Source organism: Amia ocellicauda, chromosome 10 (genome assembly GCF_036373705.1).
Source record: "Amia ocellicauda isolate fAmiCal2 chromosome 10, fAmiCal2.hap1, whole genome shotgun sequence".
Taxonomy (NCBI): Eukaryota; Metazoa; Chordata; class Actinopteri; order Amiiformes; family Amiidae; genus Amia; species Amia ocellicauda.
In genome coordinates, this window is record NC_089859.1 from 23,322,783 (window position 1) to 23,350,663 (window position 27,881).

Sequence of the window (27,881 nt, forward strand, 5' to 3'; positions counted from 1 at the left end):
GGAATAATGTGTCCCTGAACAAAGAGGGGGTCAAAATCAAAAGTCACAGTCAGTATCTGGTGTGGCCACCAGCTGCATTAAGCACTGCAGTGCATCTCCTGCTCATGGACTGCACCAGATGTGCCAGTTCTTGCTGTGAGATGTTACCCCACTCTTCCACCAAGGCACTTGCAAGTTCCCGGACAATTCTGGGGGAATGGCCCTAGCCCTCACCCTCCAATCCAACAGGTCCCAGACGTGTTCAATGGGATTGAGATCCAGGCTCACTGACACTGTCTTGCAGGAAATCACGTCCAGCACAGGTGGGTTTGTGCCCATAGGCGACATTGTTGCCGGTGATGTCTGGTAAGGACCTGCCTTACAACAGGCCTACAAGCCCTCAGTCCAGCCTCTCTCAGCCTATTGCGGACAGTCTGAACACTGATGGTGGGATTGTGCGTTCCTGGTGTAACTCAGGCAGTTGTTGTTGCCATCCTGTACCCGTCTCGCAGGTGTGATATTCGGATGTACCGATCCTGTGCAGGTGTTGTTACACGTGGTCTGCCACTGCGAGGACGACCAGCTGTCCTTCCTGTCTCCCTGTAGCGCTGTCTTAGTCGTCTCACAGTACGGACATCTGCAGTCCTCATGCCTCCTTGCAGCATGCCTAAGGCATGTTCACACAGATGAGCAGGGATCCTGGGCATCTTTCTTTTGGTGTTTTCAGAGTCAGTAGAAAGGTCTCTTTAATATTTTAGTTTTTATAACTGTGACCTTAACAACTGTTCCACAGGTGCATGTTCATTAATTGTTTGTTTATAATTTATTGTTCTTTTTTACTGAGTATATATATTATACATCATTGGATTAAAATAAAGATAATTTTCTCATACAAACATTATTTTGCAGGTCTGATTCTGCACACTACCATAATTGTTACAAAATATCATAAAACTTTATTTTGTAATTATTGTGATTAGTATAATTCTCATTTACTGCTTTGATTGTTTTTTGATTGTTTAAAATGATGTCTATGTGATTCTCTGCTTAGATTTAAATCTGCTTCCTGGCCTTAAATTTGTTAAATTAATTGACATGCTCAGGTAGTGGTCATAGGTGGTCAGATATGTCTTGTATTACTAGGGATGTAGAAAGTGACTATATATTAATTAAAGACAATTCATGGAATGTAATCAAAATAGATTTATTGATCATGGATGAGTTCCATATTTCATGACAAGCACAACAGTACTGTAAAAAGCAGTGATTTTTAAATCATACAATATTAATTGGGATGTTGAAATAAACAAATTAAATATGACAAAGAAAATAGAAAGAATAAAACCTGTAACTATGCCAGAAAAAGTTACATTGTAATTGTTTCCTCAAGTACAGATTTCAAGTATAGTGAATCTTTAATGTTACATTTGGATGTTTTCTGTAACACACATCTGCGGGGAAACACCAGTATCAATGATATAGGTAGGAGTGTTCAGAAAGCATCGTTTGAAAAGTAAAACAAGTCACATTTCTAAAGACATTTCCAAGGAGAAACACAGTTCACACTTTGATTAAAAAAAAATAAAAAATGAAACTGATAAGTCTTAATTGTCTGCATACACACTGAGTGGACATTAAGAAACAATGATGGCAGGGACATGTTTTTCCGATCATCAAAACAAAACGTGTGTAACCCAGTGTACCAGAATGCTTTGCAGCCTTTTCAGAGAGGTCTACAATACACACAAACCAAAAAACACTCATCTACATCCCAGCACTCTTAAAATGTACAATATAGAGATAAGACAAGTCAAATAACCTACGGCACATTTCATGTATGGTTTGAACCCATCCCCACTATTTTCATTAAAAAGCTTGCAACTTCCTAGAAGCTACACGAAGGGTGGATTGTGACATTTCCTATTACATTTTACTCAGTCATTGGTGTGAGGAGCAGTGATATTGATCTTCACACAAGCTAAACCTGTGTGAACAGACGTGTAAAAGCACCAGCAAGGACATGTGCGATGACCCTTTTGTGCACTTGGCTTCAAACTGGAGGGGATTACTTCCTGCCAAAAAAAACGACTCTTTAGAGTCCTACTGCTATTGCACATTTCTACATATAAATACAAAATAACAGGTGCAAAAAGTTAGTGGGATTTGCATATGTCATCCTAAAATATTTTATCCTTCAGTCTAGTTCTGACCAACCCAAGCTTAAGGTTGTATTGGGTCACTAACCAATGACACTTTAAAACAACAGGACCTTGTTATACTGCCAATTTACTCATTCATAAATCCTTCGATGGCATTTGTATTATTAAAAAAACAACAAGAAAATATAATGTTTTTAAGGCTTATTTGTTCAGAAGTCAGTGATAGCTCCTGTCTTAATAAAAGGCGATAGGTTTAAAATAATTTTCATGACGTTTCCTTTTAAAGTAATTTTAAAATCTAAAATCTTAAAAGCAATATTTTTTGTCCAAAGCATTTTACACAAGAGATGTATAATATGTAGGCTATATCATGCATGAGAGAGATCAAGGATTGATTTTCCAGCTTGATGAATCTTACATTCTAGTCGATTTTATATATATATATATATATATATATATATATCTCATTGGTTAATCTAAGACAAATACATTTATTTAGTCTTCACATACAGTGCAAATAACATTCTTTGGGTTTTTTCTTGTATAATTTACTGTACATTGTAAATGTCAAAAGCTAGATCATATACTGTTTTAGTAAAATGTAGAAAATGCTTAATGCTGAAAGAACAATTTCATGACCAGTCAAGTAAAGCACTCAAGTAAAACAGATATGTACACATACATATATATTGATTAGTATATATATAAAGTTCTTATAACTCCATCCAAACAAATATTACATCTGCTTTTCTTCAGTTTGGTCATTTAAAAAAAAAAAAAAAAAAAACTACAACATAACATTTTAAATATAATTAGCTATATACATTGTTTAGAATAAAAAACTGAATCAAATGGTGAAAATTCTCTATGAAATGTTGCCCGACAACGAAAAAACATGATTAAAATACCTTTGAGAAGCTGCTAATGAGCAACAAGCACAGGCAATTCTACGATGCAATGTTTTCAGAATCAGCATTTTAAGACCCTTCTGTCCCCCACCTCCACGCGCTCTGCAAACTTGCTATCTCCCGTTTTCTGGTTTTTCTGGATGCTTGTTGGAGATGGCAGGTGGTGGGATGCCCCCGACACTGTTTGTGGCATTTGTCATGGAGCCATTCACTACAATATCCACTTTGCTCTCCAACTTCACCAGGCGCTGCAGAATGTCGTCCAGTAGGACTGCAATGGTCCGCTTGAGATCAGCTAGGAAATAACCAGAGAAACGCACAGTATTAGAGTAAATATTCTGCACTTCAGAATTAATGTAATCATTTTCCAAAAAGCACATTATCTTTTAAGAATCTACCGAGTAATTTGCCACTTTTGACATCTCGTTTAATTTTAGGCTTGTTAAAACAAATTCAAGGTGTCGGCAATTCTCAAACATTTGACCAGAAGTACCCGATTCATTCTGGCTAAACCTTTGCTGGAATAACAAATTGATTCATACCGTATCCAGCCATGGATGTGCCGTGTAACCCATCTGAGTTCTGATTCTCCTCGGTCAGCACCTTGACGTATTTCTTGCTAAGGTCAAGGATTTGCTCCCGCAGTTGAGCACTGCTTTGGTGTCTGGGCTGCTGAAAAGTGTATCGCATGAGCATCAAGCCCCAGATAAAGCCAAAGATCAGCAACAGTATACTTAGTTTCTGGGACATGTTTTTTCGAAGCAGAGGTCCAAGCATGATGTTCTACAAGTACAACCAAAGAACCCGTTTATTTCCTGGTATCCAACCATGAAGCCTGGTGTTCAAGTGCTTGTCAGAGGCGAGGATTGCGTTGCCATGCATAGGTCTCTGGTCAGTTGCCACAGGATGTTGCATTGGATTTCCACATTTCAAGAAATGTTACCCTGCAAAACAAAATGATGATTTTAATATTAATGCTCTCAGGTTTAAGTGAGAAAAGGTTACTTTCCTGGTTCCCGTGTCTCTGAATTTAAAAAGCAATTAGAGCTTTTCCTACATCAACTCCATGCATTTGAAAATGGTGGTAGTTTTAAATTTGTATGTACTTATGATCTGACATTTCACAGGATGTTTCTTGATGGATTTTAGAAAAACTATCTGTAAAACAGGAGAGTATGGGGGTCCAAAACTAGGCCTGTATTGTGATCTGATTGACAAAAAGTTTAACAAAAATGTTATGATCCCCTTTATACAAAACATAAGGTTCTTGGATGTAATTATTTATTTAAAGGGGGGGCACAGTGTGTCACATGATTATAAAGCACTACACATCTGGCTGCAGCAGCTGAATTTGTGAAAGCGAGCTGGTAGCTGGATATAGGATACCAATCCGGCTGCCCCCCGGGAGCCTCCACCTTCCTCAACCGGAGTAGCCAGGCTCATATCATGTCTCGCTCTCCATGCTTCACGTAGAGCCTGGCAGCACCAATCACATACAGCACAACCGGCTTTTTATAACCGTCTTCTGCCTGTTAAAAACACCACAGCACCTTCATTAACAAATATGTACCATTAATAAAGGAGTGAAAACTGCAAACTATTCCTTGTGAATTCACTCTGTAAGCTTTGCTTGCAGTTTTTATATCATTATCACTTTACCCCCAACTTCACTTACAGCTCAGATGCTGGAGATACAGATTGTGTATCTGAGTTTACTTGTCTAAATTGTACTGAAATACAGTGTAACTGATTAAATCAATCATGTCATTTTGCTGCTCAAAATTATACTGAGCTGAAAGCTGCTGATTAACAGTAAAGTAAGGATGTACAGCGATTACTGCAGGAGCTCCCGGCATCCACTAAATAGTTTACCTAGAAAATAAATGACATCTGATCTTGTGCCAAAATACCCTGGTGCAGCAGAACTTCAATATGCTTTGGCTCCAGCACTGCATGTCTGTCTGATATTTGCACGGCGAGCCTCACCCAGCAAATTCTCTCAGGAGATAAGAGTGATTATGCAGGTCACCTTGCCTTTACAGAACAAAGACATTTTGCATTCAATGTAAGCAAGTCAAATATTTATTCCCATGGTTTATTGTATCAAGCACCATTTCTGGCCAAACAAAAAACACTTCCAGAAGAGCAACACTGGAGAGTACAGTGAAAACATCATATATGACATGGTAAACAACTTGACAGAGAATGAAGGCAATTAACTATATGAATAATCAACTGCCTATTATGCAGTTTCAGATGCATTTATTTTGTGGCAGGCCTCGGTCATACTGTACTGGAAACAGTGGCCTGCATATATGAAGACCATCACTACCTCTGAATAGAATTCCCTACGCATATAAACACTGCTTTATTTTAGATAAAGCACATAAAACGTCTAAAAACTTATCAGGACCTTGATTTCCCCTCATTGTTCTGTGGCATTTGCAACATTTCCTGACACGATTTTACAATTATTGTGAAAATGTGTTGTACATTGCAGGCAGCTGGCATTCTGCACATTCTCCCAGCGAGGTCAACTGATATTAAACAGATGTCGGCACAAAGTGACAAGAGATAATGTATGGAACAGCATTAGGATCCACACTTGTAATCATGTATGTCAATAACTGCACGGTGCATTTTCCACACAGCAGCTACACTTCCACAATGGCTGCACACAGAATAATACAACAGTCCAAAACAGCCGTCTGGTTTATTTGGTCCCTCTGTACAAATACTTTTTTGTTTTACAGTCCCAAATGAATAGAAAGCCACTATATTTTATTACAAGTGTCTGGAATTTTAATTGACATAAAAGTAAGTACATACCACCCGGCAAGTGATCAAATACAGAATTGCTGGGGTTGGGCTCTTGTTGTGAATCACAATGTCTGGTTTTCCATTATAAGTGGCATATTCAACCTTTGAGTATTTCAATTTTCAATCCAGCACCACTAATCCCCCCCTCCACCCTACATTGTCACTTAATAATAAACAAAGTGGATCTGTATTGCCTGACCACAGCATGATTTTACTAAAACTATAGTAGAAAAACTGCTTCAGGATACTGACTAATACAAGGGAAAACTACTCAAAAAAACATCCCATCACTGATTCAAAATCATAATGAACTCCGCTCAGTGTCACTATTTCAATATGACATGCATCAAGCTGGATGCACATCTGTCGGTACCACACATGTGTTTGGTCTGTAATTAATTACTTTTTAGTAAAGTAACGGTTTGTCCTACAGCTGGCGTCTGCTCTCTGATCCGGATTAAAGGTCCCTCGACAGGTGGTCAGTTCCCTGAGCAGGTTGGGCTGCACATCGTTATTCAAATCCGCATCCGGACACGCAGCCCACAACGCGGCACACTTTGAAAGCATTTAAGCACACAACAGAGCTAAACTGATATCTAAACATGTGATCATGCATACCAGCATTTTTAAATACATGAACTAACAAAAATGTAAACAACGCGTGGAAAATAAGTACACACACATGCGCTATAAGACCCCTCCAGTGCCAACGCTTCAGTTCACTATTGAGCAAAAGAAAAGTTATATTGTAATTTGAGTTACTGCGCCTTTATTTATGCTATACATTTCCCCAATGTAGTAATAATAATAATAAAAACATGCGTGTCGTGAGCCAGGGCAATGCTGAATGCACTGGATACATTACAAGTCCACTTCATCCATACCTCTTCATGCACCGCATCTGGACTCACAGCCGCAGACGCGACGCCGGGGACGGGCATTCAGCGAGAGCCGCTCGCCTGCCCCTCCATGCCGCTTCACCGAGGACCGGGTGCCGTTTGCCTTCGCCTCTCGCTCCGATGACCGTGTTTCACCGTCTACACGTACGAGTCCGCGGATGTGTGCAGGGCTCGTCGATGCCTCCAGAGCTGCCGATATAACCCAGCCCTTTCCGTCCCGGCAGCCGCGCATCGACGCCGTAAACACAAACGCGGCGCAGAGGCTGACGGGAAACGTATTTTGGGTTGCTTTACGGTGTGAAAGCGTGGATCCTTTTTTAAAGTTATAATCAGGTTTTAGTGACACGTACTCACATAAACAGTGATGGCAATCTTTATAAATAAAACAGGCTAGTTTAGTTCATTACATTAAATAATAAACGATAATATGAGGATAAAGTTGGGCTGTTGAGATTTGCAGATTTCTATATAACGTAACTTGTATATATTCACCGTGCTGATCAGGTGATGTATTTGGTTTTTGGGTGAAGTGTTTGCACTTTTAAGTTCATCAAATAACCCTGCGGATGAAGAGCACGCCCTCCGTGTGATCCGGGTGCTGCGCGCACCTGACTCCCGACGCCCAGCGACAGTAACAGCGACGCTACACACGCACTACACACGCACTACACACACCCTGCGGTAACTGCACCACAGTTACACCTGGACACGGTAAACCGGCCTTCAGATACAGTCACATATACGAGAGCCAGTAGCTAGTGTGCAATGGAGAGGATACGCATCAATGCGGACGCGGCGGCGGCGGTTGAGAAGTACTTGGAGTACCGGAGGTTGGTGGCTTTATTGTTGAGCAAGCGCCCATGACTTGCGGTTACACAGAGCTGTGCAGACGGATCGCATCAAGCTGGGCAGCCTGGTGTCACAAAGGGAACAAGCCTTAGATACAGAATAGGAGGTGCCCCCCCGTTAATAATAATAATAATAATAATAATACACCTGCTGCATGGCGCTTGCAGAGAGAGATGGAAACATGCACGGAAGTCTGACTGTATACATACTCATATGTGTTATATCTGTATTATATTAGTTATATCTCACTTTAATAGCAACACGTTTCATTAGTGTGACCATGCACCCCAGGCATAAGTTAGTGAGTAGGATATGAAGATACATTATTCTAATTCCATAGCTGTTTGATTTAAACCTACTGTTTTAGCAGGTAAGCAAATAATGATTTGGATAGTATTTACATTCCACGTTTCTCTATATAAATGTGATAAAAATAATTTACCAAGGGATTTCTCAACACCTGGTGTTCGTTTACAAGATTAAAGCTCATGCTTTGGTAGACAAGACCATTTGTATTATATACAGGTCTGGAAAAAATTCAGAGACCTCTCCAAGTTCAGAAATTAGTGTTAAGTGGTCTCTTCTTTTTTCCAGAGCTGTATATGTAGTTTTTGTATTGTAAATAGAGACACCCCTGGATGATAGCATTAAAACCAATGATTGCATCCTAATGGAATTGCTTTTCAGTTTTGAACACATTCTGGAATGTAGTTTAATGACCAAAAAACACCACGACAAATCAATCAATGGGGTTTAACTTAACCTGACTGAACAGCAGTCTGCCCTCACACTGGAGTGTAAAGTGTTTGCCTCTGTTGCTTAGGATTGTGGGAGAAGACGACGGGGGGCAGCTCTTCACTCCAGAGGAATATGAGGAGTATAAGAACAAGGTGTTACCTCAGCGGATGCAGAACAGGTTGTACGTCAGCTGGGGTGTGCCTGGAGGTATTGACTGTAAACTCATCGGTCCTGAAACACCCTGCTTCTGTACGCACAGGTGAGGCTTCGCTAGCAGCCCCTCTGTGTGAATCTGTTTGTGTATAGGACATCTGAACGTTTCGTTGAATCAGGCAGTCATGGCAAAGCATTGCAGTGGTTGATAACGGCGCCGAAGTGAAATGAAACTATTGAGTGGATTTGATTTTCTTCTGGAAATTCCTCACTGTTTCTTAAAATTACAATATTTGCTGTTGAAGACCTGCCCAATCATTGAAAAAGTTGTACCTGTGCTCCAGAACGCACCAGAAGTATCCAAAAGCCCAGATACCTGCTGAGTTGAGTTTTAACTCCGAACTATGAGACAACAAAAGGGAGTGTAGACTTTATATAGGCACTGTACATACTGTTTACTTGTATTGTTTTTATTTTTAGTCAATGCAGTGTCTTTTCACTATAGGTACAAACAGCACAAAACTGACTTTAAGCAGATCCCAGAAGGACGGCCTCTTTTGCTGCCGTGTAAAGTGAAGGGGTGCAGGTGTGAGTCCTACCACTACGTCCCTCTGAACGGCTCCCAGCCCGTGCGTTGCAGGTGTAAGCACTTCCCAGACGAACACAGTGAAGCAGGGGGCTTCGTCTGCAAGAGGTGTAAGTTCTCCAGCTTTTTCCTACTGCACTTTCCAGGCATCATCTTCAGCAGAATCCATTGTTCGAAAACTTGGTAGTATTGTCTGTTTAAGGGTTATGCAGGGTCCTTCACCAGTCTTATATTGTGCGGGTTCTGCTTTCCCATGGTGTATAATTCCATAATGTGATTGCGTATCCACCGCTTTGTTTCCAGGTTCCACTTGCGTTGGATTTCATAGCCCTTACACTTGTGGTTGCCGGCAGCCTAGCTTCTCCCACGAGACGTTAGTGGAGACTAAGGAGGAGAGGCAGGCGCGGGGCAGGCCCGTGGGGAAGGATGTTCCCTACGCTGCGATGGGAGGCTTGACTGGGTTCAGCTCTCTGGCAGAGGGATATATGAGGCTGGATGACAGTGGGGTTGGTAAGTCACAGTGGGCATCAGTCAGCAATTCGATTTACAGAATATTGCAGGAATTCTTCTGTGAGTATTTGTTTTTTCTGCCTTAGTTTCCACAGCTATTTGACCTATGTTGTCTTTCATACAGTACACGCAGTTTCCTTTTCCTTCCTAAGTACAAAAATAGGAAGACTGATTTTCTTAAAATAGTTTTTTGCATGTTTCCATTGTTAGTTCCCTTTGCTGTTTGCCAGTAGTGGGAGCAGTTCTCACTGGAAAAGAAAGCCTTATGGGATTTTTTTCCCCTCACTTCATGTCTGGTTAAAAAACAACAAAACATAAACAGGGCCGCAAGTCACAGAGGTTGTTCATGATTATAGTCCCCCCCTTATATTGTTTCCTTGTGTTTTAAAGCCTTCATCAGGCCATATTGTCAACATTGAAGTATTTTATAAGTTTGAGAGCACATGCAGGGGTCGGCTTTTGCTCCCTGGGAAGAATAATCGTTTTTATTGTTTATTAACAGGTGCTCCACCTCGTGATGTGTTGGAATCCGCTGGGACAGCCATGGACCACACAGTCGTTAAAACATATGAAGGACGGCAGCTGCAGCCAGGTTTGAATCCCCTGCTCTTGCACACCTTCAATGAAGAACAGTCCTTTCTCTGAGATCTTAGTTTTTACCGGCTCCTGAATTAAGGGCAAGACCGAAATAATTTGCCACTTAGTGTTTTTATCATGTTTCCAAAAAATGAATGCTTTCCGTGTTAGACATGTTCTATCAGAGTATGCCATTGTGAACAACCCAGGGTCCGAATTCATTGAGTTAGCTTAGATTTAACGTTCTGGGCTCAAAATAAGTGTGGTAGGAAAAAATCCTAGATTGTTCTGTAATGAAAGGAAGACAGATGCTACTTGTTTTTAATTGTCTAGCTCTAAGCATTGTAGAGTGATATTTAATTGATGTTAAAATACCATGAAACCTGGCATCATGTAGCTTCCAACTGACTAATAGCTTCTGCCAGCAACAGCCGTCTTTGGGCATTAACAATGGATGTATAACTGTGGGCTTAATTTATTTACATAAAACAGGAACTTTAATGCACGCCCCCCCCCCCACACACACAAAACACACCTACAATTTGCATGGTACTTTACGCAAGTCGCAGTAATGTCTTATCTACCTTTATGGTGTCTACTGGGAAAACGCAACTAAAATCATTAAGAAAATGAATTAGCTTTATACTTTGATGTAAAAGCCTTTTTAATAAATACATAAGCTTTGAAGGGATAAATATAGAGTCTTTGATATTAGACATCCATCTTATTGTTTTCCATGGAGCCATTTAAGCCATTATTGCCTTAATTGCAATAAAAAACACAGAGGCTGGGAGGAACTTATTGAGCATTATCTGCCAGTTTCTTCCACCCCAGTTTTTTTTCCTCTATCTGCCAGTGGGCTGTTCTTTGCCAACATTAACAACAGAAAAAAAAAAAACTTTAATCACTAATGCCAAGCTGTCTGCACAACGACACTGTCATGATGAATACTTGCTCAGGCATTAATGTGCTATTGGGCCCGTGCTCCTGCCCTGTGGATTTACTTGACTTGAGTGTGTGCTGCTACTGATTACATGACAAAATGGATGTCAAGTCTTAAGGCTTGTTTGTTGGACAAGATGACAGTACACTGGGACTGTGCATTGTGGGAGTTTCAGTCAAGGAAGGTCTGTGCAGTTTTGTAAATGCTTTTATTTTCCAGTGTTGTCTCTGATCTGTGGCTGCTTGTGGTTATCCTAAATTGATATACAAATGACATTGGCAACACGTATTAAAGATGCAAATATTCATGCATATCTAGGAATTGTATAATCAAAGTTATTCATTTTTAACACATTCCTTTTTCTTTTAGGCTTCGATGTAAACTCTGTGGCAACGCAAATGTCACGTGTGAAAACCTCTGAAGAGGAGGACATGGCCTATTTTGAGAGGCGTTACCAGGAAAGAGTAAGTCTGAGTGGAGTGAGTCAATCCATTATTCTATTAAATGTAACACACCTGGCAAACACCCGCTCTCTGTCCTCACTGGTGCTCTAGGATAGCAGTGAGAAACAAAAAGATGGATAAAACACATTCAGATGACAATTGAAAACGGTACAATACCCTGAAGTTTTAGGGATTGCTGAATCATAAGAAACTGTATACAAGCAGGTATGTCGTGTTTTGTTATACTATTCATTGTGGTATTTGGAAGTGTATTCAGCAACTTGAATTTCTTACACAGTTGAAAAATGAGAAAATGGCAAAACATCAAAAGGGCGCCTCCTCATCCAGAGCCAAACCGCCCTCTGGGACGTCTCCCCAGACGCAGAAGTAACTTCATTCCCAAGACCTGTGGAGGAAGATCTTGCTTGGTTGGCTGTTGATGTGTGATTACATTAACCTAGTTTTCTTTATTCCCTGCCCTTGAAAAGGTGTAATTAATTCTTGATATTTTAGTATTATAGAATAAAACTTTAATGAATTGAATCTGTAAAATTGTTCTTTAATTAAAGGACTAGGCTGATATTGAATCGCTGCTCCTGTGATATAAATGCACAGAATTTATTACAGATTTCTTCATGTTACTTTAAAGGCACTGGACATTTGAAATGCTGTATTTATTAGTTCTGTTTGTAACATTTCTTCCAGCTGTTTACTATATTTATTTATTTTCTCAACAGAAGTCAAAATTAAGATTAATTCATTAAGGTACAAAGCACAAATTATACATATAACAAACTAATTCGCTGAGGGTTTGTTTTAGTATTTTTTTCCCCTCACAGATGTATGTATTAATTGTATTTAAATACAGAAAGTATTCTTTATATTCCTGAAGAGCATTATTGTTCATGATTTAATTTACAGTTGAATAAATGTATAAACAGCTGCACCTCATTTGATTTTATCTCTTGAAGTAAGCTACTTATATCTGTTTTTGTTTTTCATGTTTTCAAATTCAGACAAAAGCTTTTTTTAAACTCCATTGTCAATTTTTAGCCTGTTAATTTGATTTCATATTGTATGACGTGATAGCTGATCCAATCCAATCCATGAATTTACTGATTGGAAAAAAAATAGTACAAACAAAATAAATATGTATAAATATGTACATGGATAGTATATTTATAAAATGTGTCAATCTCAGTAGGCTGTAGAGGGCAGTGTTACACCATCCTTTATTAATGGGATGCTTTAACATGAGAACCTCACTCAGGGCAGGAAAGGATGAGAGGCTTCAATAATGAAATCTATATTCATGACTTACCTCAATTCGATTCTTTAAATCTCTCATTTATTTAAATTAATAAAGTTCCTGATCGAACAAAGACTGGTGTGTCATGAAACACTCAGACTAGTCTGTTTCCTTCCTCACCTTTTACCAGTGATTATGTTAAGAAAGTACAAATGAAATACTTACAATTGATACACTAATGAATAAATATCTATGCAATGTTTCCTTTAAAAATCACAGCTAAAACTGAGCTAGATTAAAGTACAGAGAGACAGCAAACTACACACACACAAATCAAATGCCAAAGGATATTCATGTAATTGTCCTTGTTGTGGATTTTGCAACTGTCGGCTGAAATTATATTGGCCACATCAATAAATGTAAATGTAGTCATAACAAACTTTTTTATTATCTTTGCAAATGCAAAGCAGTATATCCAAACTATTTCAGCCTCCAACTATTCTAAAGCATTAAGAACTGTTAATGTTTGTCTGTGTTTCTGTAATGTACTTTTTCATTTGTAACAGACCCCTGGCGCTTTTTGTTATTGCTACTCTTTATTGTTTTACATTGCATGAATAAAGAATACAAAACTGTCGGCTGAAATAGAAAGCGGAAGACCCTGCCATCATGGGAAGTAATCCACTGCTGTGGATGTGGAGTCAAATCGCAGGTGCCCGTCCAGCTCAATCCTGGCCATTAACCTCTGCGTCTTGTGTCCGGAGCCCGCCGCCACTTGTGTCTTTTCCAAGAAAGAAACTGAATAAGCCTATCTATAAACTATAATGTTTATTGAAAAATACTATACCTCTCAATACAGTATGTACTGTATTCCATGGTATAAGGGATGTACTATACATTACATAATATGGTGCCACGTTGAAGGCACACGCTTGGAATGTATCATAGATTACCACAGTATACTACAGTACAGTGTATATAACCGTGTAGCATGCTCTCCCCCCCAGTTTAACAGGCGTTTTAAAAACAAAACATTACAATAATAATACGTGATTTTAAAATGTTCGACATTGTATACAATAGTTTTCTCTGTCGTCTTTTTAAGATTTGAAATGTTTATTATTTGATTCATTCATTGAAGGGTCTAATTGAGCGCTCTGAGCTGACACTGCGCAAGTATAACTGTGTGTAAGTAACTATGTGTAAATGATGTAAAAATCAATTACTTAAAGTTTACTATAAGTAAACCTATATTATTATTATTTAATATCATCACTTTAAAATTAACAACCACTACGTTTATTTAATCGTGTATCTAAAATGGTTACAACTTTAACATTTAAATTAACAAGCATAACTTAAACACCACAGCATTTAAATGATTTATAAAATAATGTTGAGACAATGTCACTTGAGCACCACAATATCACAGTAAATGTCATTGTTTGCTTTTTTTTTTTACTGTAGTATAGAAAATATCAGTACCATACATTACTCACTAGTACAGCTACACGATGCATCATACTGTCAATACCATGGTGCACCACAGTACATGTACCATGGCAAACTTTCTCATGGGACTTCTGCAGGTCTGAATCAAATTATAAAAAGAAACGTGTGCGAACTCCGTGTAAAAGTAAAACAGGGACTGAAGTGGCGAAGGTCTAGACAATACCGGGATTTAACGCATTTTTTTTTAGATATTTAGATAATAATCTAAATTAACATAATAATAATAATAAATAATAATTAAACAGCACAGGTCGGAGTTATTGAATTAAAGTTATTTAGAGGCGGTATAGCCTACTACCGTGTCGGAAAAATACCAAAATCACGCTCAGCGCGCTTATTCAAAAAACACCGGGATCGTTTCTGGTCGTCCAGTGCGCTTGCGAAAGAGCCTCGCCGTACAAGAGGACTGCGGGTAAAGTCAGATTTAGATGTATATATGTCTCTGTAGGTATGTTAAGCGCAGATATGTAGTATGTTGTTCATGGTTTGCGAAACACACCGGTGACAAATGTTGTAAGTTGTTGTTTTTGTAGATTTAACAGGTAACATTGAAAATGCCCGCGTTTAGGGCCTAGGCTGTACACTTGCTCGTATAGCGTGGCTGCGCAACCTGTTGTTTTGTCTACATTCACATTGATTGGAAATGGCACTAACACAATGTACCGTGTCCATCCTCAACACTAACTGCAGAAACTAACACTAGACTGATATATAAGGTCATTAAAAGCATTTTTTGATTGTGCATGATGACATGATTGTAACGTGACCTGCCAATCAAGTTATTATCGCACGCTTTTATGTCTTCAGTGATTCGCACCATGGATGAATCGGAGACTGGGAAAAGTAAGACAGCTTTGTATTATATTTTGTATAACATCATTATCCGTTAATCAATTAACACATTCTTTGAGCCTGTACTAGTCTGCCTTGTGCTGCTTGCTGGTACTGTGTCTGGTAGTATTGTCATATTGATAAGTATGCAAACTAAAATCCTTTATCCCCCTGCAGTGGAACTGATTGGAGTTACTTATGTACTGGATGCTGTGACCTTCTGGGCTCAGGTAATGTTAAACTATACAAAATTGAGTTCTGGTAAATCGTATTCTGGGACTGAAATGAAGTAAAGCCAGTATAACTACACCCAGTAAATTGTCCATGGTTGTCTTTTCCCTGTTTCATGATCCTCACTGGCTTTCGCATTGATGACCAAGTTTTTCTTCCTTGCCCAGAATGTGAACGATGATAATGCTGTGAAGAAAATGTCAAGTCTTCTCTCTGAGACCTGCCCCACAGCCAGGAGAGTTTTGGGGAATCCTAGCCCACAAAAAGTACGTGTCTACGACCACATACATGACCACATAAGGCAATAGTTATATGATGGTTGGTATATTTAGTCACTTGTGTTTCCAGGTGATTTATAATCTTTTAGTAAGGGCAATAGTATTGGGAAGGCTCTTAAGGTAGGGATTATTTTTGTTTGGTGGTTACAGTAGTGCTTGCACTGAGAGAGTATTTCCATTGAGTGACAGTTGAGTGTGATGCTTCTGTTTACACTGCATTTGAAGTCCAGGCAATGCAATGCAGTGAATGTTTTTTCTCCAATACAGCTATACGGAGCTTTATTTTCAGAAGACAAGTGCTGGTATAGGTGCAAGGTACAGATGCATAAAGATGATCAGGTAAAACTCTGATTTGGTTGTTATTGGGGACTCCTTTATTTAAATGCAGAAACAGTCCTTTCTTCAGTTTGGGCTGTTTACTTTTGGTTGTTATGAATGTGTACATTAGTACCAGTTTTTACATTTTGTTTATATACATATTTATTTTCTCTTCTTTTTGCCAGTTCCATGTGACATACATTGACTATGGAAATTCTGAAGTGGTCAGTAGATCTGCTCTGGTTGAACTGCCTGAAGAGCTTCAGATGACAAGTTTTGCACAAAAATACAGATTTTGGGGTTTCCATGTAGTCAGCAATGAAGATTCACCTCACTTCCTGCAGGTAATTCATTCATATTTTTAATGGCATTAAAAAGATTCATATTTGTATAATGCAAAGTCTGCCTGACATTGCAGAGTATTTTAAGAAACAAAAACATTGTAAAAGACACAGAAACTAGCTAACTAGGTGCAATAAATACACTATGCTTAATAAGTACTTTAAAGGGGTTTGTGTTCTTAACTGTTTTGTAAACCATATTTCAGTTGTATTTATGTATGTATTTTTAAATTGTTTTTTCTAGGGCAAGACCTTTCTGAATAACTTAATTTTTGGGAAAAAGTTAAGAATCCAGAAGATGTCTGTGTGCAGGGACGGCACCGTGCTCGTGCAGGCCTTTCAGGGGAATCTCGACATCGGTGAGGAACTGGCCAAGATGAAGTTCATCACAGTCGACCTCCCAGGCGCCGATGACTGCCAGAAGGCGGGCCGGATTCTGCGGGAGGCCTGTACCCTGTGGACGAGCCGGGTCCCTGAGAGAGGCCAGCGTGGCGATGAGCTGCAGGGGTACATGCCGAAGTTACGCCCAGCTTTCCTTGATCAGAAACCTCAGCCTGTCAGGTGACCCCCACAAGCTAACGGAGTCCTATTTCTGCTGGGGCGGGACTTTGCCGTTGGGAATTTTCAGTCCTTTTCCAGTATTATTGTAGGTCTGTTAAATAGTATTAAATAGTGTTAAATATTAAATCATTCTGAAATTATAATAATGACTGATCTGCAATACATTTGGGAATAACGGACCGAAACGTTTTATTTTTGTTGGTAAATAAGCATAACAGATTCTTGACTGCATTGAAAATTCTAAAAGAATACAATTTGATTAATATTCATCAGGTAAACCTAGATCTTTGTCTCAGAATCATACCTCTGTTGTTCTTTAGGGAAAAAAGCACCATAACCACACTGCAGCCTGCCAATTCCCTGAAAAAGAAAATGGATAAGGAATTATTGGAAGAGAATGAAAAACTGAGAGCAGAGAAAAGTGCTCTGGAGCAGAATTTGGTGCTCACCGAAGCCCAGCTCCAAAACATGAAGACTGAGCTGCAGGTATGACTTGGATCAAGCTGCTGCTTTCATATATGTACATATTTAACCGTAAGAAGAAAGATGTGCCATGCCCTCTTGTGTTTTTGTTCTCCAATGGTCTTGCTTTTCTTCTCAGCAGAAGGTGAAGGAAAGATCCCAGAAGGACATTGAAGTCACTGAAAAGCTCTTGAAGACAGCAGTGGGGGACAAACTGAGAAGGGTGGCCCAGAAAGCGGAGGCTGTCCGCAGAGTCCGGTACGAGGGCATGTTCCTCCTTCGGTCCTTGGGGTTGAAGGCTCCCGTCAGGGGCTGTGCAGAACGTTTACTGGATTCACTTTATTTCACAGAGAGAACAGTAATACCAGCAGCCTGGGGGACAATCTTCTGGAAGCCATCAATGTGGTCACACTGGGCTGTATCTCGGCACCGGCCACCATGGATAAAGTGAATGCAGCGTGGCAGGAGTATCACCTGGCCCAAGAGAAGCTCAGAGCTTGTCGGGTGGAAGTCAGTCCTTAAATCTTTCAAACCACTGATTTGTGTCCACGTTATTTTTATTAGTTGGTTCAGTTGCGTTCCCTTGATGAGTGAATAGGAAAAAAGCTCACGTTGGCGCAGGTCAGCCGTGAAAACTGTCGATGCATGTTCCCTCAGAAAGACGAGCTGGAGGTCATGGTCGGCCGGCGCGATGAGGTGCGCAGTGCTCTCGCGGGGGCTGTGGAGGAGTATCTGGCCGAGGTGGACAAGCTGCCCATCGCAGAGCGCGGGGACAATCTGGAGGTCAGACCTTGTGCCAAATCAGATCTCTCTCCTAGTACAATAGTGGGCAGTAGTACCCTCTGTCTTCTGCAATCACCAAAACAAAATACTACTGTTGTGTTCTGCAGGCAATGCCAGTAAATTAGTTAGTGGAAGACACAAACTCTGTAAATCTTAAAAACATAGAAGTGCGTTCAGTTTTTCTTATGAATCGGGTCCATTAAACTGGATCTAATGATTATTTAAGGATGAAGCTTTCTCTCTCTCTACCACATGGGGGTGTAAGCAGTTCATAGTGGCTGCATCGACATTGCAGAGATTGCCTTTCTTGCCATTGAAAGCTTCTGTTTTTGTACAATTCTGAGAAGTTTTTATTTATGCCATATAATGCCTGAAACTCAGTGTCTCTTTGCAATGTAAATTAGGACAGAAGATATTACAGATCTAGGTTGAGTTCCTGTTTTATGGAAGAAGCTCAATTACTTCATGAGATGTACTGATGATTTCAATTTTGAGTTGCAGATTTACTTCGGTGTAACTGCCATATATGTTTGAAATGGATACAGATTAACAGTTGAAACCACTCGACTGTAGCATGTTAAAATGTGAAGGCTTGACCTATCTTAAAATGCTCTTGTGACAGTTGGTATTAATTTGCAAGGGCTCAGCCACTCAGTTTTGTTCTTGCCATGGGATTGGGTTTCTTCTAGGAACTGGGCTCTGCTCTCTCATCCGTTTTCGGATCCTTCTCGATGGAAGATGTCGGAGAGAATGCCTTTGATCAGTTTGCGGAGTGGAAGAGCAGGAAGCAGCAGGAGTTCAACAGTGTCAGGAATAAAACCGATGACGCCTTGAAGTCCCTGTGCCTCTGGTTTAGTGACATCAGCAAGGTAAGCTGCAGGCTCAGACTGGCGCAGAACACAGGGCGTTGTTTGGGAGATAAGGGGCTGTTTATTGCTGTATGCTGTTCCTGTGCTGTAAACGTTGTCAGCTCTATATTTTCCTCCAAGTTCAGTAAAATTGTGTTGACGAGTTCAGTTGTTTCGTTTTTTTTCCTGTTCTTGAACCTAAGGGATACATCAAAGCCCCTCGCAGAAATGTGCCTTTTTGTCGTGCGCAGATAAAATCAGTTTGAAATACAGTTTTATAAGACTGAGCTAAAACCATTCTTGGGTTTGTCAGTTTTATCAGAGATTGGTTTATTTTCACGAGGCAGGTGTCTATTTTATATTTCTGCCTCTCCTGTAGAAGAAATGGCAACAGTTTTAAGTGGTACATAATTGACTTTTTGTTGAAAATGCTTAATTTATTCTGTGGTTCAGTCCTCTCATTTTTCGATTGTATTCAAATCTCCAGTGGAAGTGTTGCTTCAGTTCAGTGTTTTTCTCTATTCAGTGAATGTTATTGTAATAACAGTTTGCATTAACACCATATCAGTGATAACTGTAGCTGAGTGGAGATAAAATGTGTTCAATTTGCCTTTCTTTCAGTTCTTTTATTTGAAGAGTGGCACATCTGTGACTCTGAGTGAAATAGCCGACAACATAGACCGCGTCTTGGAGAAAGTTGAATGTGACATTTGCAAAGAGCTGGAGGTTTCTCTCGCAGTGAGTGCAGATGCCCTTTCTGTTCACAGGGTTCATCTCATCCCCCCACCCCCATGTTTTTTGTGTATTTCAAGTGTCCTGACTCGTGTGTGTTTCTAATTTATTTACAGTCACAAAAGTCCAATTTCAGCTCTTTGTTATGAGTATTTACTCTCCTAAAGTGATGCATAAACCCTCCCAAAGCATAGTAGCTATACATTGCACATAACTCGTACAGTGGCCTTTGAATTGTGTGCTCCAAAGTTGTGCAGAAATCATATTTGTGGGAAGAATAGTGAGGATCATGACCTGCAACACAATGATCAACAATTTAAATATTTTTGCACCATTTATCCTCCGTTAAGTTACAGTTAAGCAAAGTTAGCAATAGTTAAGTAACTTATAAATATTAAAACATGTGCTGCATTGCTTTGAAACTGAGCTTTATTTAGGTGTTTGTTTTTTTATCTTTGTGACTTAGACGCGGAATGACCAAGACATCAAGGTCGTGACCAATGCTTATTACCGAGTGATGCAGAAGATACAGCAGGAGCAGAGTCTCCTCTTCACGGTCAGAGAAAAGTACATGACCAACACCGAGGTGAGCCAGGCACTGAGTAGGAGTGTAGCGCAGTGTGTAGTGTTTGGGGCGGTGCGGGGAGAGAGTGCTAGTGTTTGGTGTGTCCAAGGGGTCTTGAAAATAATGTGTTTGACAGAAAAGTAATTAAATGCCTATGAGTCAGATGCAAAATGCTAATGCGGCCCTTTTCTTCTGCTCCGCGCAGTTTAAAAAGGAGTTCCTTCAGTGGCAGGATGAGACTCCGAAGGCAGACGTGCTGTTCGCGATTAAGAAGGTGATAAAAGCCCTGAAATCGCAACTGCGTTGGAAACTGGCCGAGATGGGGAACCTGGAAGAAGTAAGATAATTACAACGGCCTTGTAATAAGAGAGGGTTTCTGAACAGGAGCTGAACTGCTACGAGCCTGTTTTTACTGAAATTGAAACAGTGGGGGTAAAGAAATAAAAGTAATAAAAATAACAAATCAAGAAAACCCAGCATTCCGCTTTTATTTGGTTTGTGGTGGCATCTCCATGCACACATCCCAGCAATGGCAGATATTCCCCACATTTTCATAATGAATAAACGAGTGAAATACATCTGTCTGTGATGATTGAAAACGTTTATTCACAGGCCGAGGAACCCGACGCGGGAGAGATTTTGAAGAAGAAAGAAGAAATAACCGAGATCAGAAACACGCTTTTCCAGGAGATTAACCGTGAGAGAGAGGAATATGTAAGCTTTTCTGCATCTTTATTTCTGCTACATTTTCTGTGCAGGCTCCGTGCATTACGGTTTATTGACGCGCTCCGGGTGAGTGTAATAAGACTGGTTATGTCTGGTTATGTTTAGGAATAACAATTGCTTAATTAAAAATAAAAACACATGACCTTTCCTATTTTTTTTTTTTCCTGTTACTATTCAGCGGAAACTCGCCCTCCTGACAAAAAAGCTCTTCCCTGAACTGCCTTTGCTGTATCCTTCACTGGACATACTCAGCTACATGGTAAGCCTTGGTGGCTGGCTAGTGATCAGTGCAGCAGTGTGCTTTAAAAATCATCTGAGTTTGTGCAAAGTAAATGTATTTTTGTTCATTAACTCTCTTAACACCTAAGCCTTTCTTTTGTCCGTGGTTTGCGTTGTGCTTTTCTTCCCCCCAGAACTCGAACGGCCTCGTTACGAAAAGCCTGGAACGTGATCTCTTCGACGCCGAGCCGATGAGGGAACTGAGTAGCAAACGGCCTCTTGTGTGCACCGAGTTCCAGGGGCAAAAGGTCATACTCAAGGTAATTTGTTTTGCTGTCTGCACACAGGGCTCTGCCACCGTCACTCGGCCGAGCTGTTCGAGTGGCAAAGGCCAGGAACGGTTTTGTTTTGCGTAGGAGTGTAATTTTTAACAATTGCGTAAGAACGAGCTTGAAACAAAGTGTGAATCCGAACCGGCATACTGTCTAAGACTAAAGACTTCCGTTTAAATTTGAGTTAAAGCGATTGCAGGGAGCGAAAGCAGTTTGTACACAGTAACAAACAAAAGCATAGTTCAGGAGATGTTTATCGCGGTGAGAACTGACATTTAGAGCTGCCAGCTGAAGGACACTGGAACTTTGCAATAAGCAGATGCATTTCCCGGACCCGTCTCCCTCCCTCCTCCGTCCCTTCCGTGCCGGTACATTCTTATCTTGACTAGAAACATCGGAGGCCCATTTGTTTTGCTTCAACAATACCAAGAAGGGTGCTAGTGAGAACGGGGGGTTGCTAGCAGATTTTTTTTAAATATTAAATTCAGACAAAGGTTTTCCATTTCTTAAAATACCCTTACAATTTTTTTCTTCAACAATTCAACTACTCTCAAAAGTAATCGAATACTAACATACTAATGTGTGTGTATATATATTTTTTTTACTCCACTGATGTTCCGCTTAGGGGTATTCTGTGGACGATGCGGCCGAAGCCAGAGTGTTGGAGCGGGCCGCCCAGTACCACCAAGCTTTCTGCAATGCCAGCAAGTATCCGGGGTTGCTGCCCCTGCTGTCCCTGTTCTTCGGCAAGGTATTTGTGATGCACGGTTTAGTACTCCTTAGTCTGTTGGAGTGTTTGTTTATTTCCATGCAGCTTGAGTTATTTAGACTATCTTGCAGGATTTGTGTGAAAAGTGATCTGTGCCTTTTTTATTTTCCAGTCTGATCCACTTGCTTACGTGATCATGCCGAACTACACGCGTGGGAGCTTACGGGTCATTCAGGGATCCAGTCCTCTGACCGGCTACGTGAGTTGACGTATTCATATTTGTTTCTCTCTTGCTCTGCTAAAGTACAGACACTAAGCATTTCTTGTTTTAACCAGGAAATCCCCAAAGTGATGAAAGGAGTGGCGGTCGGCCTGCAGACGCTGCACTGCTGCGGCATAACGCACGGCGCTCTGCACCCCAACAACGTGTTCGTCCTGAACCGCGAGTGCGGAGTCGTGGGAGATTTCGACTTCACCAAGACAGCCGTAAGTTTTCCCGCCCCCCCCCCCAGGCTTCTGCTCCCAACATTGATAAATTAAAGCCTTCGAAGGCCGTCAGCGCGTCCCTCCTGAGTCTTCTGCTTTTTGTTCCATCGCACATTGAACACTTGACCGAAGTTCAGTTGCCAGTTAAAAAGCTCCACTTAAGCAAGTGCAGGTTCAGCTGTAAACAAAGATCCGAGCAGTGGAGAGGGGGCTCCGGCAGGACTGGGGTCCGGGTCCACTGCTGTAGATGCATTCCTCATCTCTGTCCATCTCTGTCTGTCGGCTCATCTCAGGAGCAGCGCGCTCTCGTGAGCTGGATGGTCGCAGGTGACCTGAGCCTGGCTGCCCCCGAGGTGCGCACCGGCCGGCCCGCCTCCTCCGCCTGCGATATGTATGCGTTTGGGGGAGTCCTGCTCTGGGTAAGTGTGTTTCTACTACTGCACAACGGGCTTTCTGTAGCGGCTCAACCAGTACTCGTGCTACTGATCCGGGCATCAGAAAGACTGCAGACAAAGCACTTCTCGATATGGGCTGTACATTTTATACCGCTTCACCAGACTGAGAGAGATGGGGATAGAGAGCACGTGGTTCAGCTATGTCTCACACTTAATATTCCCATTGTAAACAGTGGATCAGGTATTTCCCTGTATTATTTTTAATGGGTGGACTTATTCGTTATTAAATTACATTTTGGCATCAATTTGAGGGTCAATTGGGTCAGTTTAATTGTAAAATGAATGCTATATTAAACGATTTTAAAAATAATAATAATTAAACCTCCTTTGATCATTCAGGTCTGTTGCTCTGACATTTTGGTACTTCGTGAAGTCCTCTTAAAAGGCCAGCTCTGTAGATGAATATTGACACGCGCTAATCCTACACACCACCATAGAGAATGTGTTGAGCTTTAATCTATTGCCATTAAAGGACTGATAAGAGGATCTGAATAGCTTGTTCTTCACTGATCGGGTCTTTTTTCCCCTTAAGATTTGACACATTTATGGTAAGGAGAGTTTTAGGCAGTAAATTTAAAGTCAAAGGATGGGATCTTACACAATGGAGCTCCTTGGCTGTGTATGAAGTCTAGTTAATACATGATTTAATTGCAGCTACACTTTCCAAACGGCACCTTTGTGACAAAGGCAGACGGCACGCCAGATACAAGAGGCCTGGATATGGTGAGTGACACTGAAGCCGGTTTCTGTGTGTGCCACCGGAATTAACCACATTCCTGCTTTCTAACCGTTTTGGAATACCTTCACATTATAACCCATCGTTCGTATCCGGACACGCACCCACATATCAGACCAACGTGCTTTATACATAATTGATTAATGTGATTAGATTTGTGTGTAAACTGTCAAAATAAAAGTAAACTGAGGTTTTATGCCCATTATAAAGCTGCATTTTTGTGGTTAAAGAACTTCAGCTTCAGAAAGCACCCCTATGTGGCTGTGGGTCATAAAAACATCTGTTTATGGTAAAAGAGCCTCACCTGACATATTACCTCATCTTTCATTTGACGGGGATCGACAACACCGGTACGTTTTATTTAAGTCCAGTTGTAGTGTCAAAAGGGGGACTTCGTAAAATTTGCATTAAAAACATAAAGGGGTTTGAAAACCTGGCTTATTCTACAGGACCCTAAGCTCCAGGCGCTGCTGGGCAAGCTGCTGACCTGCAGTGGGCGTCTCACAGCTCTGGAAGTCATGTCCGATGACTACTTCCTCGAGGCTGACGTTCCTGGACCCCAAAGACTGGAAGACATTACCCTGGAAGTAAAGCCCTAGAGGAACCCTAAAGATGCCTTCATTTCAGTGATGTTTCTTCGTTTAAGTTCATGTTAAAAATGAAGCCAAGAAAAATGTTTATTATAATTTTATTATAATTTTACAGTTAATTTATGACAAGTTATAACTGTTATTTTGGATGAGTACCTTTTTCTAGCTTGTATTGCTTAAGTTTGAGCTTTCGTTTGACAATTCAAGAATTAAAAAAAAGTGATGTATGTGTTTTATACATTCTGTATTATTGAGCTTCGTGTTGAATTTGTCTTAATAAACTGGTAGATTTTTTTTATTTTCTTCCCAAAATGGATTTACGAAAATGCATTTGAACAAGAGCTTGAGTTGGTAAGCATCGTTAAAACAGCTTTATATTGCATTGAAAAGCAGTTATGGGGCCTTGAAATGTAAGAGCAAACTGTTATAGCTAACTGTGTGCATTTGCAGATTTTATGTGGATAATATAGGGTTACATATTGAAAATCACCACTGTGGTTATTAATTCTCAAGCAGAGAAGTTTTGCTCTGGTTCTTTTGATGCTCTAATTGGATGGTTTTTGAGGGCCTGTGTTTTGATCCCCTACTGTCTCTCGCATCGTGATTCACAAAAATGGTCCATTTGACAAAGTGTAAATTGCAAGCTTCCGTTGCTTGTCACATCTGGTGAAATGCTGTCAAGAAAGATGTTGTTCAAAGTAAAATCATTACATAAGTGCTCTCTGAAGTTTGGGATTTGATTAAATGCCTGGTTATTTTCCTAGTGGAGTTTGTCATCGTCTGTAATTAAATATAATTGTCAGATTCTGTTAAAAATATTTTAAACATTTGGTTCCTTAACTTTTAAGCTATTTGTGTCTTTCATAAGGGTATATATCCCCTATGCTGCTCTGCCTTAGCATTAAGTGCTGACCCTTGAGATCTGTACCCTAGTGTTGCAATATTACTTGAATCTATCAAAGACAAATTAAGAGTGCAAACTTTGAAGGGTAAATTAGCTTAAATGCTTAAACAGTGGGAGTTGAAAAGCCTTTTTGAATTATCTGCATGTCTACAGGGATACATGTATTTTAATTCTGATCTATTAGGAAAAATCTTGCATCAAGCTACAAGTCAAATTTGATAAAACTATGAATATTTATATATGCGTTGTTACGGCAGACTAATTAGTGTCTCAGACTTGTTCAAGGCCTGGTTTCCGCTTTGGGCTCTAATGACAACGTTAAAGACAAAGCTCTCTAATAAGACTCGACGTGGCAGGATTACTGCACATTGGACCACTTGACTGTGGATTCACAATTGTTACTCATCTTCAAACTGAACAAATGGTTCTTTTAGGGACAGCGACCGATGTTCACATATAAGTTTTTTGCCTGAAATGTTCAGTTGGCCACCAGCATTATTTTAAAGTAGTGCTTAGTAAAGTATTACTGGAGGAATATTGTTATTTTGCAAAGGATCTGAGGGAAGGGTGGGAATGGATTGCTGTGTTTTTTTTTTTTGTAATTGAAAGTAGTTTTGTGGCATTGTGACAGTAAGGGTGAATCTCTGGGGGTTTATGTTGCAAAGAATCAGTTGTTCCCAATTAAATGCTTTTCTCAGAGTGGTTAACACAAATAAAAAGGCAATATTTGCAGAATATGATTTTCATTGTGTATGTGCTTTATTTTATTTTAAGTCTTGTAGGTTTCTAGCTCATTAAGAACATAACATAAAGCGTCCAAACGAGAGGAGGCCATTCACCCCATCGTGCTCGTTTGGTGTCCATTAATAACTAAGTGATCCAAGGATCTTATCCAGTCTGTTTTTAAATGTTCCCAAATTTTCAGCTTCAACCACATCGCTGGGGAGTTTGTTCAGATTGTGACAACTCTGTGTCTCCTGTTTTCTGTCTTGAATGCCTTGAAGCCCAATTTCCATTTGTGTCCCGGGTGCATGTGTCCCTGCTGATCTGGAAAAGCTCCTCTGGTTTGATGTGGTCGATGCCTTTCATGATTTTGAAGACTTGGATCAAGTCCCCACGTAGTCTCCTCTGTTCCAGGGTGAAAAGGTTCAGTTCCTCTGTCTCTTAGTAGGACATTCCCTTCAGACCTGGAATAAGTCTGGTTGCTCTTCTCTGAACTGCCTCTAGAGCAGCGATATCCTTCTTGAAGTGTGGAGCCCAGAACTGCACGAACGTAGAACGTAGACTCCTAGGTCTTTCTCATGCGTTACTTCATCTAGTTCTATTCCTCCCATAGTGTAATTATAGTGGACATTTTTGTTACCTGCATGTAATACCTTGCACTTGTCCACATTGAATTTCATCTGCCAGGTGTCAGCCCGCAACTGAATATTATCTCAAGTCCCTTTGAATTTGCTGAGCCACCTATTTTAGTATCATCTGCAAATTTGACAAGTTTGCTAACTATCCCAGAGTCCAGATCATTAATATAGATTAGAAAAAGCAAAGGCCCTAGTACTGATCCCTGTGGAACTCCACTAACATCCTCACTCCAGTTAGAAGCGACTCCTCTAATCGACACCCTCTGCTTCCAATACATCAACCAGTTCATAATCCATCTACTTACATTACCCTGAATGCCTACAGCTTCCAATTTGAGGATCAGTCTTTGGTGTGGATCCTTATCAAAAGCTTTTTGAAAATCTAAGCATATCATATCATATGCTTTCACCTGATCTACAGCTGCAGTTGCATGTTTAAAAAACGAATAGATTAGTAAGCCATGATCTGCCTCGTCTAAACCCATGTTGACTATCTCCAAGAATAATGGTTTTCATTAAGATGCTCCCCTATTTTCTGTCTTATCATTTTTTCCAACATTTTCCAAATGATGCAGGTGAGACTGATTGGTCTGTAATTTCCTGGCTCAGTTTTGTCCCCTTTCTTGTGGATTGGTATGACATTTGCTGTCTTCCAGTCATTTGGCACTTCCCCTGCTCTAAGTTTTGTTCATTATTATATTGCCTAAACTGTACCAATGTGGCAAAGTGTTTTGATCTCAAGATTATGTTGGTGTTTTTTGATTATTACTATCATGTAATTATTTCATCTCAGGATTTAATGCGTCTTGAGAAGCAGTTCACTGGAGTGAAGCGTTTATTCGTAGTTTGAAACTCCTCTGCATTTGTCAGTGTCCATGTTACAGATGCTTGGTGACAACCTGGATCAGACCTCTGTAAACGCTTTGTCACTGCTGTAGTGAAAGAAGAAAGGTGTGAATTACAAGTGCACGATAGGGTTTGAAATGACTACATATGACGTGAATGCACACGTTGATTCTAGAACTTTTACCATTCAGCGCACAGCACTTTCACAGCCTTCAGTGAGAACAGAGCTTGATTTTAAACTGC

General features: G+C 40.3%; 3 protein-coding genes across 7 annotated transcripts; 2 read left to right on the forward strand and 1 right to left on the reverse strand.

The window, feature by feature from the left end:
* Positions 1–1,167: 1,167 nt before the first annotated feature.
* On the reverse strand, positions 1,168–7,039 carry ccdc126 (coiled-coil domain containing 126). Its single transcript, XM_066715599.1, has 3 exons — positions 6,751–7,039; positions 3,589–3,990; positions 1,168–3,341 (listed from the first exon to the last, which is right to left on the reverse strand). Exons 2-3 carry the CDS (start codon positions 3,821–3,823, stop codon positions 3,160–3,162), a joined length of 417 nt encoding a protein of 138 aa, XP_066571696.1. The 5' UTR covers positions 3,824–3,990; positions 6,751–7,039; the 3' UTR covers positions 1,168–3,159.
* A 105-nt stretch (positions 7,040–7,144) lies between these two features.
* fam221a (family with sequence similarity 221 member A) lies at positions 7,145–13,452 on the forward strand. 2 transcript variants are annotated; one of them, XM_066715597.1, is made up of 7 exons: positions 7,145–7,595; positions 8,438–8,611; positions 9,011–9,201; positions 9,395–9,601; positions 10,104–10,193; positions 11,490–11,599; positions 11,862–13,452. In XM_066715597.1, the coding sequence occupies exons 1-7, from the start codon at positions 7,531–7,533 to the stop codon at positions 11,952–11,954; spliced, it is 930 nt and encodes a 309-aa protein (XP_066571694.1). In that variant the 5' UTR covers positions 7,145–7,530; the 3' UTR covers positions 11,955–13,452. The 2 variants fall into 2 exon arrangements, with proteins under 2 accessions (XP_066571694.1, XP_066571695.1); XM_066715598.1 differs by having other exon boundaries at positions 7,360–7,595; positions 11,490–11,584; positions 11,862–13,442.
* A 1,177-nt stretch (positions 13,453–14,629) lies between these two features.
* Positions 14,630–26,171, forward strand: stk31 (serine/threonine kinase 31). Of its 4 annotated transcripts, none has more exons than XM_066715603.1 (24): positions 14,630–14,736; positions 15,132–15,167; positions 15,333–15,385; positions 15,554–15,652; positions 15,932–16,003; positions 16,168–16,326; positions 16,568–16,884; positions 17,205–17,370; positions 17,486–17,604; positions 17,697–17,856; positions 18,004–18,129; positions 18,819–18,998; positions 19,599–19,715; positions 20,176–20,295; positions 20,480–20,611; positions 20,887–20,988; positions 21,179–21,259; positions 21,414–21,539; positions 22,177–22,302; positions 22,433–22,519; positions 22,597–22,746; positions 23,040–23,165; positions 23,856–23,924; positions 24,387–26,171. In XM_066715603.1, exons 2-24 carry the CDS (start codon positions 15,143–15,145, stop codon positions 24,534–24,536), a joined length of 2,862 nt encoding a protein of 953 aa, XP_066571700.1. In that variant the 5' UTR covers positions 14,630–14,736; positions 15,132–15,142; the 3' UTR covers positions 24,537–26,171. The 4 variants fall into 4 exon arrangements, with proteins under 4 accessions (XP_066571700.1, XP_066571697.1, XP_066571698.1 ...); XM_066715600.1 differs by having other exon boundaries at positions 14,719–14,837; XM_066715601.1 differs by having other exon boundaries at positions 14,719–14,837; positions 17,489–17,604.
* Positions 26,172–27,881: the final 1,710 nt, after the last annotated feature.